Raw genomic sequence first — 15218 nt, 5'->3', positions numbered from 1 at the left:
ATGAAGAGGACCAACAGCGGGTCCTGGGGCCACCGCCGCTGCGACTGCAGCTGCTGCTGCCGCGCGTCCCGCCGGGCGCACCACGCGCCTTACTGGTCCGGGGACACGGCGCGAGCCACACAGCCTTCGCGGCAGTCTCCTGGCCGGGAGCGACGGCAGCCCGAGCCGCCCGGGAGCTGGGCAGAGGCGGCCGAGGAGGAAGAGGCGGCCGCGGCGGCCGCACCCTGGATGAGGTGAGAGCACCGCAGGAGCATTGCGAGAGCCCGGGAGGCTGCAGTATGCGCCGGGACTGGCGGCGCGCGGTGCGCTGGCCTGGAGCATCGCTCCCGGGGCTGGGACCGAGGGGGGCTGGGGACCCCGGCGCCTGGGAGTGGTGGGCGCCGAGTGACATTAGCTTGGAGAGGGCTGGAGGGCACCGGCGAGAGGGTCTGCGGGGGCTGATGCGGCTGGTGGCGGGGGAGAGAGGGAAGAGCCAGTGCGGGAGTTGCCTAGAAATAAAGGTGTGGCTTCGGACTGTAGGGGATTAAGGTTTGGGAAACGCGTGTCTCTCCCAAGGTGTTTGCTTGATGTGTGTGGACACCCGCTTTGTTGGTGCATATGAGGTTGAGGCCATGCCTGATGGGTCGAGTCAAAGGAGAGATGAACACATGATTCAGAAGGCCGTGCCGGGGTGGAAGCAGTAAGGATAGCAAAAGAAGACAGGATCAGGAAATGTACGCAGGTGTCCAGTTGAAGGAGTACCCATTGCTTTCTCCTTCATCCCCCCCCTTTTTTAAATACAGTTTTTATTTATCTAAGATACACAGCGGGGTGGGGGTTGGTGATGGTTCTTTCTTCCTAGGCTACCTCTCTTCCGCTGCAGAGCTGGAGCCATGCCTGTTGGCCGGATGAGGCCGCGCTGGACAAGCTCCACGTAAACCCAGGCCCTTCCTTAGCGCTGAGATGGCAGACTGGACAGATTAGGCCTCATGTAGCATCAGCAGGACAAAAATCTGCCATGCATATGATTTTTGGAGAAGAGACAGATTGTGCTACTGCCTTTTTTGAAATAAGCATTTCTTGTCTTAGCATTTTTAGCTTACTCTTTTATGGGAACCCAGTACTCATAAATCATACTACAAGGCAATAGTGTCTTTAGTCTCTAAGCTGCCATTAACTAACTGGGATGTGAACAAAGTAACTTCATTTTTCTAGGCCTCAGTTTCCTATGCATAAAATCACAATCTTTGAGGATTAATTACAGAACTAAATAGTAATGGAAACTGTTAAGGACTATGCTTTATTTGTGAACTAGGAAACTAGTTTATTCGCACTTAATTTGATGTATTCATCACTCTGTCTACTGTGAGAAAACTGAGTCAAAGACATTCAGTTAACAGTGGAATCACATTTCTATTAAGAAACCCATAAAAAAATTACTGCTTTTAAGGAGTTGAGGCAACACCTAAAACTAATATAACATTGTTAACTAACCAGAATTAAAATAAAACCTTTAAAAGAAAGGGTGGTGCCTGAGTGGCTCAGTCAGTTAAGCATCTGCCTTCTGCTCAAGTCATGATCCCAGGGTACTGAGATGGAGTCCCACATCAGGTGCTCTGCTCAGCAGGGAGCCTTCTTGTCCCTCTGCCTCTGCCCCTCCCCCATTCTCATGTTCAAGCTTTCTTTTTCTCTCTCCCTCAAATAAATAAAATCTTTTAAAAAAAGACAAAACTGGGGCGCCTGGGTGGCTCAGTCAGTTAAGTGTCTGCTTTTGGCTCAGGTCATGATCTCCAGGTCCTGGGATGGAGCCCGGCATGGTCGGGCTCCCTGCTCAAAGGGGAGCCCACTTCTCCCTCTTCCTCTGCAGCTCCCGCTGCTTGTGCACTCTCTCACACACTCTCTCTCTCAAATAAATAAATAAAATCTTTAGAAAAAGTTTTTTTAATCTTTAAAAAAACTTTAAAAAAAGAAGGAATGCGGCAAGAAATATTATTTGATTTTTTATAATGTGGAATTTTAGCCCAAACAATTACTTTTTTTTTTTTAACATGTGTACCTCTGTGGTGGTGAATATTTTTCAGAAACTACTTTGGATCTTTTTTTAAGCTTGAAACAAAAAAATTTCATCTGCATACGTACAGTTTAAAGTCTTCTTAACTGTTTTATACATACACTGGAGTGAACTCTTTTCATCAAAAGAAGCATTGCTATTGCAAAATTTAAAATGGATCATGACTCCCTTTATAAAGATGTGATTTTTTCTTACTGTCTTTGGTAACAAAAGGTTTATAGGGTTAGCATTTGGTTCTCTACAGTGCGGTTTAATTGTTACAATAGATAGCTCGCTTCCCTTATTTCCTTGATGGTTATTCATCTAACAAACCTCTACATTCATCTTAGTTGATGCAATGACAAGCCTTGAAATATTTTTGAACATTTCAAGAATTCCCAAATGAAACTGTGTCAGAAACTTCACTGAGGTTGGTGCTACTCTGGCCCTCATTTAAAAATCAGTTCTTGGGTACCTGCATGGTTCAGTCGGTTAAGGATCGGACTCATGATTTCGGATCAGGTCAAGATCTCGGAGTCCTGAGGTTGAGCCCTGTGTCGGCTCCATGCTTCTTTCTTTCTTTCTTCCTTCCTTTCTTTCTTTTTCTTTCTTTCTTTCTTTCTTTCTTTCTTTCTTTCTTTCTTTCTTTCCTTCCTTCCTTCCTTCCTTCCTTCCTTCCTTCCTTCCTTCGTATGCTCCATGCCCACTTAAAGTGGGGCTTGAGATCAAGAGTTGCATGCTCTACCAAGTGAGCCAGTGGGGCACCCCTTTACTTTCAAAAACATACCTGGCTTATCTTTAGTATTAAAGGTTTTTGAGTATTAGAGGCTTGTACTTGGGAAGGGGTGTTTTTGGTATCCAATTGTCTAACCATCAAATCCACTAAAAAATGGAAGAAAACACCTCTGCACATTATCCAGATTCAATTTAATTCTGTTATTTATTGCCACAACGGTGGAGGCCAGTACAAAACTGGATGCAAAACTACCCTCAAGTAGCTCAGCATCTATGGTTTGTAAACTAGGCTCATCCAGCTATAGCATGGAGTAAGTGCTGTTGCAGAAAGATGAACTGTGGAATGATAAACAAGCAAACAAATGAAAGGATCTCTTCAGGGAGAGCAGACTGTGTCCCAAGAGGTCATACAAAGTGATGTTATCTTGGAAAATGTTAGAATGTGATCTTGACCTTGTTGAGTCTGTGTCTCGGGCTGGTGTTAAACAAACCCACAAGACTACTATATAACCCAGAATGGCAAATTATTATAATGAGGATTTATTATCAAAAATTAAAATGAGGATTTTCACATCTCAGGGAACTAGACCCTCTTCTGTCACTTAAGTGAGGTCTCTTGGCCTACTCGCCACATTTGAAAAACGAATTATAACCAAAAGGTTGTTTGCAAAATGAATTTAGAACAAGGGAAGGTAATCAGTGGATTCCAGATTTTTTTAAAAAGCTTAATAGCAGAGTTAACGGGGGATACAAATGGATTCTTTCTTCCCTAGATGGTGAGTGTCATTAATGATCAACCTCTCTTCTTATGGACTCCTTTTTTTCTATTTCTGGCATGTTAATATTTTCAATTAATCTGTAATCTGTTTGACCTGGGAATCCTTGTGTCTGTTTCAAGTGTTGGCACATCTTTTCTGTGAACCAGTTTGTCTTAATTGTGAAGTTTATGTTTCAGATGTCAAAGCTCACTTTCCTTTAGGTAAAATTCATGATGGAGGTAGGGAAGTGGGATGGGGCATTTTGTTATAGCCTCTACATGCTGGCAATATGAGCCAGGTGATTAATGGCTACTGAATGTCTTGCTAAGAAGCAGAGGACCAGAGAGGGCTTCACACAGACACAAGAGGTGAATTCTGTCTGGCCTAACAAAATAAAGAAGCCAGGGTTGGATGGGAGGCAAATTTTAGCAGAGGGATAAAAACAAATGTACAGCCCTGGGAAAATGCTTTCTTGAAATGAGACCCATGCTGTGATAGAATTTTTCAATGAGGATTTAACTCAAAAGTGATCCTCTTTCAAGTATGCAGTTGTTTAGAAAGAGGAATTAAGTGAGTTGCCAGCTGATGGCAATCTGCCTCAAGGTGCATTTCTGAACCCTAGCAGACTGAAGGTTCTAGGTGGATAGCCTGGAACCAGCAGACAACTGTGGGGGACAGGGGAATGATGTCAGAAAAGGTTAAATTTTGAACATCAATCTTTAACCAGTATGCCTCCTTACCCATCTCTCTTTCTGTCATTATTATTTTGTTACTGCTTAACTGAGATATAATTGACATAAAACAAGCCGGGCCAGGGCGCCTGGGTGGCACAGCGGTTGGGCGTCTGCCTTCGGCTCGGGGCGTGATCCCGGCGTTGTGGGATCGAGCCCACATCAGGCTCCTCTGCTGGGAGCCTGCTTCTTCCTCTCCCACTCCCCCTGCTTGTGTTCCCTCTCTCGCTGGCTGTCTCTGTCTCTGTCAAATAAATAAAGAAAATCTTAAAAAAAAAAAACCGGGCAAATTTATAGTGTACAATTTGAAAAGCTTTGACTTATGTTTTTATCTGTGAAATTATCACATGCTCATCATCCTGAAAATTTTCCTTCTTCCCTTTTATAATCCTCCCTCCTGGCTTTTCTTGCCCCCACTAACGCACAGGCAATCAACCACTGATCTGCTTTCTGTCACTATATGTTAGTTTGCATTTTCTAGAAATGTATATAAATGGAATCATATAGTAGGTATTCTTTGTTTTTGTCTGGCTTCTTTCACTCAGTATAATTATTTTGAGATTTATCCATGATGTCATGGGTATCAGTAGTTCGTTTTCTTTTGTTGCTGAGTAGTATATCCTTGGGTGGATATGCCACAGTTTATTACTTCACCAGCTGTCTCATTTCCAGTTTTGGGCTATGACAAATAACACTGCTATGAACATTCATGTAGAAGTCTTTGTGTGGACATAGGCCTTCATTTCTCTTAGGTAAATTTCTTTTCTTTTTTTTTTTTTTTAAGATTATTTATTTTTTCATTTGAGAGAGAGAGCACAAGCAGGGGGCTGAGGCAGAGGGAGAAGGAGAAGCAGCCTCCCAGCTGAGCAGGGAGCCTGACGTGAGGCTGGGATCATGACATGAGCCGAAGGCAGATACTTGATGAACTGAGCCACCCAGGCACCCCCATTTCTCCACATTCTTATCAACACTTGTTATTGTCTTTTTTATTAGAGCCATTCTAGTGTGCTTGAAATGGTATCTTATAATTTTGATTTGCATTGCCCTAGTGACTACTGATGTTGAACATCTTTTATGTGTTTAATTACCATCTGTATATTTTTGGTGAAGTGTCTGTTGAAACCTTTTGCCCATTTTTTATTGAGTTGTTTGCTTTTTTATAGTTAAATTTGGGAGTTCCTTATGTATTGCAAATACAAATCTTTATTATAAAGGTTCTTTGCAAACATATTCTCCCAATCTATATCTTGTCTTTCCATTTTAATAAGTGTCTTTTGAAGACCAGAAAAATTTTAATTTTACCAAGTAAGTCCAAACTACCCGATTTTTCTTTTATGGATTTTGGTTATAATGTTATAGCTAAGAAACTACCATTTAACCCAAGATCATAAAAATATTCTCCTATGTGTTCTAGAAATGTTATAGTTTTACACTTCATGTTTGGTCTATGATTCATTTTGAGTTAACTTTTGTATGTGGTACAAGGTATTAATCAAGGTTCATTTTTTGCTCATATCGATATCCACTTGTTCAAGCTCTGTTTGTTGAGAATTCTGTTCTTTCTCCATTTGATGGCTTTGGCACTTTTATTGAAATCTATTGATCGAATATATGTGGGTGTTTGTCAGAATTTTCTATTCTGTTCCATTGATCTCTTTGTCTATTTTTTTTAAAAGATTATTTATTTATTTATTTGACAGAAATAGAGACAGCCAGCGAGAAAGGGAACACAAGCAGGGGAATGGGAGAGGAAGAAGCAGGCTCATAGCGGAGGAGCCTGATGTGGGGCTCGATCCCACAACGCCAGGATCACACCCTGAGCCGAAGGCAGACGCTTAACCGCTGTGCCACCCAGGAGCCCCCTCTTTGTCTATTTTAAGACCAAATACCATACTGTCTTTTTTTTTGAAAGACACTGACTTTATTGATTTAAAAAAACTTTACAAGGACGCTGCCTGTTCTACCAAAAAAGGAGGCAAAGAGCATAAGCCCAACCAGAGATAGAAGTGGGGGTGAGGGAAGGACCAGGAATCCACTTGGAAAAGCTGATAATTGTTGACTTGAAACTGGTAGGGGAAGGAGAAAGGAAATGCATGCAAGAGCGAGAATTCCAAAAAAGAAAATTGAAATGGTAAGGGGAGAGAACTCCCAATCACAGGTGAATATGACAACAGCAGTCTCTTCCTTTGTAGAGGACAAGGGAGGAGTCCCCATGCGCTGCAAACTCTGGAGACTCAATTCTGGGGCTAGGGATTGGGGAACCATCCAGAGAGCCTCACAAGAAGGCCTTGCAGCATTCTCAAAGGCCTCCGAAACAGTCCCAGGACTGCTTGGCGTTGGCACCACTTGTGTCCTTCAGCTACTCCCGGAAGACATCTTCATCTTTCTTTAGCATCAGAAACTGGCCAAGGACCACACAGGCCTTGTGTCAAAGCCCTTCTCCTCTAGCTTCTTGCCCAGAACTTCATCAATCCTGGCCAGGATCTCCACTGGCTTTTCCCCGTGGGCTCTCCCACAAAGTCTCAGTGTTTTGGGGAAGTTGTTATCTTGATCAGCTTAACTGGCAGCTCCAGCTCCTATGTGACTCCTCCTGCCACCCGACCACCCCCGCCGATGCCTCATCCTACTCCATACTGGCTTGATCACAGCAGTTCTTTTTAAGTTCTAAGATCGTGTAGTATAAGTCCTCCAATTTTCTCCTTCTTGTTTAAAATCATTTTGGCTACTCTAGGTCCTTTGTATTCTCACATACATTTTAGAATCCACTCGTCAATATAGACAAAAATCCTGCTGGTAATTTGGGTGGGATCACATTGAGCCTATGGATTAATTTGGAGAGAATTGATATTTTAGCAATATCTTTATCTTTAGCAAAGTCTCCTGATCCATAAACATAGTGCATATCTCCATTTCCTTAGGTTAGTGGTTCTCAGCTGTGCCTCACAGGGGACATATGACACTATCTGGACACATTTTTGTTTATCATAACTCAGGGCAAGGGTGATATGGGCATCTAGCAGATGGAGGTAAGTAATGCTGACAAACATTCTACAATGCACAGAACAGTCCCCACAATGAAGAATTATCCAATCCAAAATAATAACAATAATAATAATAATGTCTTTAATTTCTCCCACCAGTGTTTTATGCTTTTAGTGTATACTGTTTATGTGTCTTAGAGACACTTATGCCTTAATTCTTTATATCTTTAATTCTATTATAAATGATAACATCTTTAAAATTTCTATTTCTGATTGTTTATTGCTACTTTATATTGATCTTTGTATATTGATTTTGTATCCTTTAGTTTTGCTAAATTCACTCTTTAGTTCTAATAGATTTTTTTATAGATTCCATAGAATTTTCTACATGATGATGTCATCCCCCCCAAAAAGAGAGATGAGATCTTACTCCTCTTTCCAATCTCTATGTCTGTCTGTCATTTATTTGCTTGTTTGTTTCTTTCTTTCTTTCTTCTTGCCTGATTGCACTAGCTAGAACCTCCAGTACAAAGTTAAATTGAAAGAGTGAGAGCAAACGTCTTTGCCTTGTTCCTGATCTTAGGAGGAAGGCATTCAGTCTTTTACCATTATGTATGATATTACCTGTAGGTTTTTCATAGGCACCTTTTATCAGGTTGAGGAAGTCCCTTCTATTCCTAGTTTTATGAGAGTTTTCATTAGGAATCGATGTCTAATTGTACATCCATTGAGCTTACTGTATCATTTTTCTTTTTCTATATTCTGTTAATTTGATGAGTTACACTGATTGATTTAAGAATGTTAAAATCAACATTGGGCACCTGGGATAAATCCCACTTAGTTATGATATACTGTACTTTCTATATATTATTGGATTAGATCTGCTAAAATTTTGTTAAGAATTTCTGCATCTGTGTTCATGAGGGATATTGGTTTGTATTCTTAATTTATTGTATCTTTGGCTGGATTTTGTATAATGATAATGTTGGTCTCCAAAAATGAGTTGGGAAGTATTCCGATCTCTTCAATGTTGGGAGAGAGTTTGGGTGAAAATTGCATTACTTCTTCCTTAAATGTTTGATTATATTCACTAGTAAACACTTTTAAGCCTAGTTTTTCTTTGTGTGAAGGTTTTTAACCACAAATTCAATTTCCTTTTTATTTATTTATTTATTTACTTATTTATTTGTCGGAGAGAGAGCACAAGTAGGGGGAGTGGGAGGCAGAGGGAGATCAGGCTCCCCGCTGAGCAAGGAGACTGATGCAGGACATGATCCCAGGACCCTGGGGTCATGACCTGAGCCAAAGGCAGATGCTTAACCGACTGAGCCACCCAGGTGTCCCCAAATTCAATTTCCTTAATAAATATAGGACTGGTTTATCTGTTTCTTCTGGGGAAAGTTTTGTTAATTTATGTAGTCCAAGAAATTTGTTCATTTTTTAAAAAAGATTTATTTATTTATTTATTTGAGAGAGAGAGTACATGAGCGGAGGGGGGGGTGGGGGGGGTGAGGGGTGGGGCAGGGGAGGGGGAAGCAGACTCCCTACTGAGCATGGAGTCCAAATCAGGGCTCAATCCCAGGACCCTGAGGTCATGACCTGAGCTGAAACCAAGAGTTGGATGCTTAACCAACCAAGCCACCCTAAAATTTGTTCATTTTATCTAAGTTGTCAACTTTATTGCCATAAACTTTTCAGTTTTGAAAACTGAAATACAATTTTCTGGGTTTTTTTTTTTTTAAGATTTTGTTTATTTATTTGAGAGAGAAATCGAGAGACAAAGCACAAGCAGAGGGGGAGGCAGAGGGAGAAGGAGAAGCAGGCTCCCCACTGAACAGGGAGCCTGATGTCACCAGGGCTTGTTCCCAGGACCCTGAGATCATGACCTGAGTGGAAGGCAGAGACTTAACCCACTGAGCCACCCAGGCGTCCCAGAAATACAATTTTCTTATCAGTTCTTTGATATTTGTAGAATCTGTAGTGATGTCATCTTTCTCATTCCCAATAGTGTTTATTTGTGTCTTCTCTTTTTGTTTCGATAAACTTGACTAGAAGTTTATCAGTTTTATTTACCTTTTCAGAAAACTGACTTTGGCTTCATTGATTTTCTCTATTGTTTTTCTGTTTTCAGTTTATTTGCTTTACCGCTGATCCTTGTTGTTTCCTTTCTTCTGCTTACCTTGAACTTCATTTGCTCTTCCTTTTCCAGTTTCTTGAAGTGGATGCTTAGATCATTGCTTTAAGAAATGTCTTTTCTAATCCAAGTGTTTTAGTGCCATAAATTTCGTTCCAAGTACTGCATTAACTCTATCCCACAAATTTTGATATCTCATGAACTCATCTTCATTCAGTTCACTTTTCCCATTTCACTTTTAGTTTCTTCTTTGCTCTGTGGGTTATATAGAAGAGTGTGTTTAGTTTTAAGATATGTGAGGATTTTTCAGACTTCTTTCTGCTGTTGATTTCTAATTTAATTCTATTTAGTCAGAGAGCACATCTTGAATGATTTGAATTCTTTTAAATTTGTTGAGAATTGTTTTATCACCCAGATTATGATCTGTCTTGGTAAATGTTCCTTGTGCACTGGAAAAAAATATGTATCCTGCTGGTGGTGAGGGGTGTGTTTTATAAAGATCAGATAGATCAAGTTGATTCATTATGTTGTTCAAGTTTTCCATATAATGTGCCTAACTTTTTTATCAATTATTGAGAGAGGTATATTGAAATTCATTAATATACATTTTTATTTCTCTTTGATTAATGTCTTTTGCCTCTTGTATAAATGAGCTTTACTAGGTACATAGATTCTCAGGGAGTTACCCTTCTCCTTTTTAAATTTTTTTCTTTGAAATGCTAAATCAATGGCTTTATCTTAAGTTGTGTGAAATATTAATCAAGAATGCTGAAACTTCTTTATGTCACTCAGTTGTTAATCAAAACATCTGAAAGGAATTACTTCTATAAAAACATTAACATTTTAATTGTTATAGAGCATATAGATTTTTATTTTGTTAACCTATTAGATTTCCATTTTGAAATTAAAATACATCCAGAAGAGTCAAAGTTCAGCTGGTTAAGCCCCAGACTCTTGATTTCGGCTCAGGTCACAATCTCAGGGTTGTGAGCTCCAGCCCCACATTGGGCTCCACACTGGGCTTGAAGCCTGCTTAAGATTCTCTCTTCCTCTCCCTTCTCTACCCCTCCCCCCAGCTAGTGTGCATGTGCGCGCTCTCTCTCTCTTTCTAAAAAAAAAAAAAAAAAGAAAAGAAAAAAGAACTATTGCATTTATAAACAATTCTGAGAGACCTTTGTGTTCTGTCCCTCCAACCAAGACATGTGTGTGGCAGGGAGACAGTGTGGTGGTACAGAAACTTTTAAGGCAGAGAACTATCATATTTAGATCTCTGCTTTAGAACCGTAAGTGTGACAACTGTATGGGAGATGCAGTTAGGTGGGTTGAGTGAAGAGACAGGGGATCATTGAGAAGCTACTCAGAGTCAGAAGCAATGAGGGCCTGAACTTGGACAGTGGTGGTGGGGAAGAGGGAGAAGGGAAGAAGGGATAAATTTGAGAATTTTTAAAGTAGCATCGATAGGATTTGCTGATCAAGAGGGAGGAAACAAGAGTTACTCTTAAATTTCTAGATCAATCATGGAGGGAGTAATAATATCATTAACTGAGACAGATAATATGGTAGGAGAAGCGGGTATCAGGGAAATGAGTTATTCCAGTTTGGGACTTTCCAAAAGGAGATGTCTTGTAGAACCATCTCCGACCTTTAAATTTCTCTGAGACATAGGAGAGAGAAAACATCTTCTGAATGTGCTGCATGATTTTTGATAGATGTATCTTACTCTTTTATTTGATGGAGGTTAATATGAAAATCTATTGACATTTCTTGTGTATTGCTTCAGTTAATATTAGGATAAAGTAGATGTCTTGTAGATGACAAGGTCAGGGATTATTGCAGAGATTTGTCAATGCCTTTTTTTTTTTTTTTTTTTTGGCTGTGGGGCATTCATTTCTTCCCTTTATGGATAATAGCCCTACATTTCTTTTAGAGAATTACCTTTTTTCCCTTTGTTTATTAAAGGGAATGTCAATTAAGGTCTCTTAGCTATATGATGCTGACGAGACGCATACTCGGACAATCTGACTCTCTTCATAATATGATTTGGCTTCAGAGGAGCCATATAAAGTGGAAACATAATATAATGGCTTCAGAGGAGCCATATAAAGTGGAAAAATGCTTGGAACCAGGTGTTCCCTTATTGTTTCTTCTGCCCTTTCTGAGCCTATTCTTTTGAGTCTTCAACACTTCCTTTGATTCTGTGGGTCTTCCCTTCCAGTAATCCTTTTTAAAGGAAAAAAAAAAACACAACAGGGGCACCTGGGTGGCTCAGTCAGTTCAGTGTCTGCCTTTGGCTCAGGTCATGATCCCAGGGTCCTGGGATCGAGCCCCACATCAGGCTCCCTGCTCAGCTGGAAGCCTGCTTCTCTCTCTGCCTTTGCTGCTCCCCCTGCTTGTGCTTTCTGGCTCTCTATCTCTCTGTCAAATAAATAAATAAAAATCTTTAAAAAAATGTAATTTAGCCAAAGTTGGCTCATTCATCTTTTTGAAAAGTATGTGTGGAATGCCAGGAATAATTCTGGGTGCTGGAATAGGATAAAGAACAAGATTATTGGATAAAGGCTCTACCCTCACAAGCTTATGTTTAATGAAGTAGTAGGAATGGTGAGGAGATACACAGCAAACAAGTAAATACTATACAATAAAGTGATCTCTCTTGTTCACAAGGTTTATAAGGAAAATAAAACAGAATCACTGATTAGAGAGGGACGAGCAGGTGGTAAGAGAACTGCAATTGTAAACCCCTAAGGTCTGAATAAGCCTGTGGTGTTTGAGGAACAGAAGGAAGACCAGGCAGTAGGAGCATGCTGAACAAAGGGACAGTGGCAGGGGATGAGGGGGAGAGGAGGACTGAGATCTTGTAGGCCATGGTAAGAAGTTGATTTTATTCTAAGGACATTGGGAAACTGATGAAGGGTTTGAAGCATAAGCATAATATGATCTGGAAAATGTTTAAAAATATCACTCTGCTTTTGTAGAAGAGACTTTAGGAGGCCAAGACTGGAAGCAAAGGAGGCTGCTTTGAAGACTTGTTGCAGTAAGTAGACCAGATATGCGATAGTGGCGACTCATACCGTGGTGGTAGCAGTCAGGCTGGTAAGAAGTGAACGGAGTCAAAATATATTTTGGAGGTAGAGCCAACAGAATTCAGTGGTGTATTGGATGCGGGGAATGCAGTTTAAAAAGGAGGTATCCCAGGGCGCCTGAGGGGGCTGAGTTGGTTAAGTGTCTGCCTTCAGCTCAGGTTATGATCCCAGGGTCCTGGGATCCAGTCCCACATCAGGCTCCCTGCTCGGCGGGAAGCCTGCTTTTCCCTCTTCTTCCGCCTGCCATTCCCCCTGCTGTGCTCTCTCTCTCTCTCTCTGTCAAATAAATGGATAAAATCTTAAAAAAAAAAAAAACTTAAAAAAAATTTTAAAAAGGAGGTATCATGGGCCTTTTTAAAAAGAATAATTTAAATCTAAAATTGCTCTAAGAAAATTAAGTCTATTTAAACAAAAGTTTTTTTTTTCATGTTAATGAAAAAAGAAGATTAATTTTCCCCCACGGTGTCAGGAATTAGTTCAGGGATACGCACTTGACTCAAACAGGATTCTTCAGGGGCATCCCAAAAGAGGCAGCCTCTCTTCCAATGCACGGGAGCTTCAGAGAGAATGTAGGGTCTCCTGGCAGATAATTCCCTACCTTGCAGATGCTGAAAATAAAATCAGAACAGGAAACGATTGAGATGGAGAAAGATGATTCGCTGTTGGAGCCTCTGTATTCAGCTGTATTTGAAACCTCTGGTTGAAGTTCTTTGCTTAATCTTAGTTGAAGTTTTTTCCCCACTCTTTATGGGGCTGGCGGTGGTTAGGCGATCCGGGACAGGGATGGAGTTTTCTCCAACAGAGAGGACTCTGGATAATATAAAAAATACCTTCACAGAGGGTTGCATATGATGACCAGATGGAGAGCCTCATAAATAAAGGGGATTTGTACTGGATCCCACAGGAGTTCCAAACAGAATTCTGTAACTTAGAGTCTGATCACTGACATTCATGGCAGCAGCAGTATCATTATTATGATTACTGCATGTAGAAGTTACATCATTAATAATTTTTATTGACCACTTGCTACATGCCAAGCCATATCTTAAGCAATTTATAAACATTATCTGGTTTAATCCTCAATACAATTCTGTGAGAAAGATATTATTATTATCCCTGTTTTTTAAGAAAGGTTAAATAATGTGGCACCATGATACAGTTAGGAAATGGTAGAAGTGCTGCTTCATTGGCAGGTGCTAAATGTATGTTTCATGTGCATTGCAGTAATTATTTTTGTTCACCTTGCTTATAAAATGTTTCTTTTCAATGACACTAGATTTTCTTTTCCTTAAAAAAAACCCAAAACAATAACAAAAAGCCTTTGCTAGAGCTTTGACAAAAATGGTCTCGTTAGCATAACAAGTGTAACATGTCATCTGTTTTAAAATAATTAGCTCCATTATTAAAATTTGACCTTGCGAGGACTTGCTTTCTAATTCATTTGGTATAAGTCCTGAAAGCACGGAGGAAGGAATGACCCTTTTAAAACAAAAAGGAGCATACCTGGCCGTGACTGAAAATCTATCAAAAAAGCATCAGATAGTTCCATATTCAGGTTAATAAAAATGAGGGAATTGTACATTTCAAAGGAGAATCTGGGACACTGTTCAAATAACAAAGACTTAAAGCAGGCTGGGCTCACTGCCCAGAACAACAGGCACACAAATTCACAGAGTGGGGGGATTTTATCTACTGTGTGTGTGCTCATTGCACGCTCACATTCAACCGAACGTTAGCTCACAGAAAGTGGAACCAATAAAAGAAATGTCAACATGAGCAAGTGACCTTAGTGTGCAAACAGAAACAGTACCATATTTAGCATCCTTCTTGTTTCCATAATATTCAAATCTATGACATCTTTTTACCTCCTTGCTATGTAAATCTCGACTTTAAAAGCTCCAACTAAATACTGCAACTCAAATGTACAGCTTTATTATAATCTCAACAAGAAAGGTTTTCATGGGGGCGCCTGGGAGGCTCAGTCAGTTAAGCATCTGCCTTCAGCTCAGGTCATGAGCTCGGGGTCTTGGGATCCAGCCCCTGCGTAGGGCTCCCTGCTCAGTGGGAATTCTGCCTCTCCCTCTGGTCCTCCTACCCACCCCACTGACACCCCCCCNCCCCCGTGCACACACTCTCTCTCTCTCAAATAAATTAATTTAATTTAAAAAAAGAAAGGTTTTCATGAATTGCATCTATTTTCTAAAAGAAAAAAATTTTCTTCATAGTAATTAAAAGCACATTCTGGAAAGAGAATGCTTAGGCAATGTATTATACAGAATGGTCTTATAAAAGTGCTATTTATTGCTCCCTTAATTTTCACCATAAATCTCGGTCCTACTGTGCAGCCTTAAATAAGTGCTCCAAATTCTTTGTCTTTCTTTACTCTAAAGAGAGTAATAGCTTCTTTGTGAATGAGAGGGCTAAGTCTGTACCTCTACAGACATCACCTTGGACTGAGGGTAAGTTTAGGAGTGTCTGCATCTGTTGTCTATTGCTGCATAGCAAATTACCCCAAAACTTAGTGGCTGTGATGGTGAATTGTACGTGTCAACTTGACTGGATCACAGGGTGCCCAGATAATTTGGTGAAACATTATTTCTGGGTGAGTCGGTGAGGGTATTTTCAGAAGAGATTAGCAGTTGAAATTGGCAGACTGAGTAAGGCAGATTGCCCTCCCCATTGTAGATGGACACCTTCCAATCCCTTGAGGGCCTAAATAGAACAAAAAGATGGAGGTAGGGAGAATTTCCTCCCCCTGCCTATGCGC

The 15218-nt window shown here is 40.5% G+C and overlaps 1 protein-coding gene and 1 pseudogene across 1 annotated transcript in view; one reads left to right on the top strand and one right to left on the bottom strand.

Annotated features, from left to right (window-relative positions):
- The window catches only part of LOC103677113 (phosphodiesterase 4D interacting protein), a 107932-nt gene continuing 92714 nt past the window's right edge, over positions 1-15218 (top strand). Inside the window, exon 1 of the mRNA XM_040626849.1 lies at positions 1-233. Within this exon, the coding sequence (XP_040482783.1) occupies positions 1-233 (233 nt within the window). The remainder of the gene's footprint in view (positions 234-15218) is intronic.
- LOC103677131 overlaps positions 6529-15218 on the bottom strand; it is a 16814-nt pseudogene continuing 8124 nt past the window's right edge.

This window comes from Ursus maritimus, unplaced genomic scaffold (genome assembly GCF_017311325.1).
Source record: "Ursus maritimus isolate PB19 unplaced genomic scaffold, ASM1731132v1 scaffold_12, whole genome shotgun sequence".
Lineage (NCBI taxonomy): Eukaryota > Metazoa > Chordata > Mammalia > Carnivora > Ursidae > Ursus > Ursus maritimus.
This window is presented reverse-complemented; position numbering and strand designations above follow the sequence as displayed.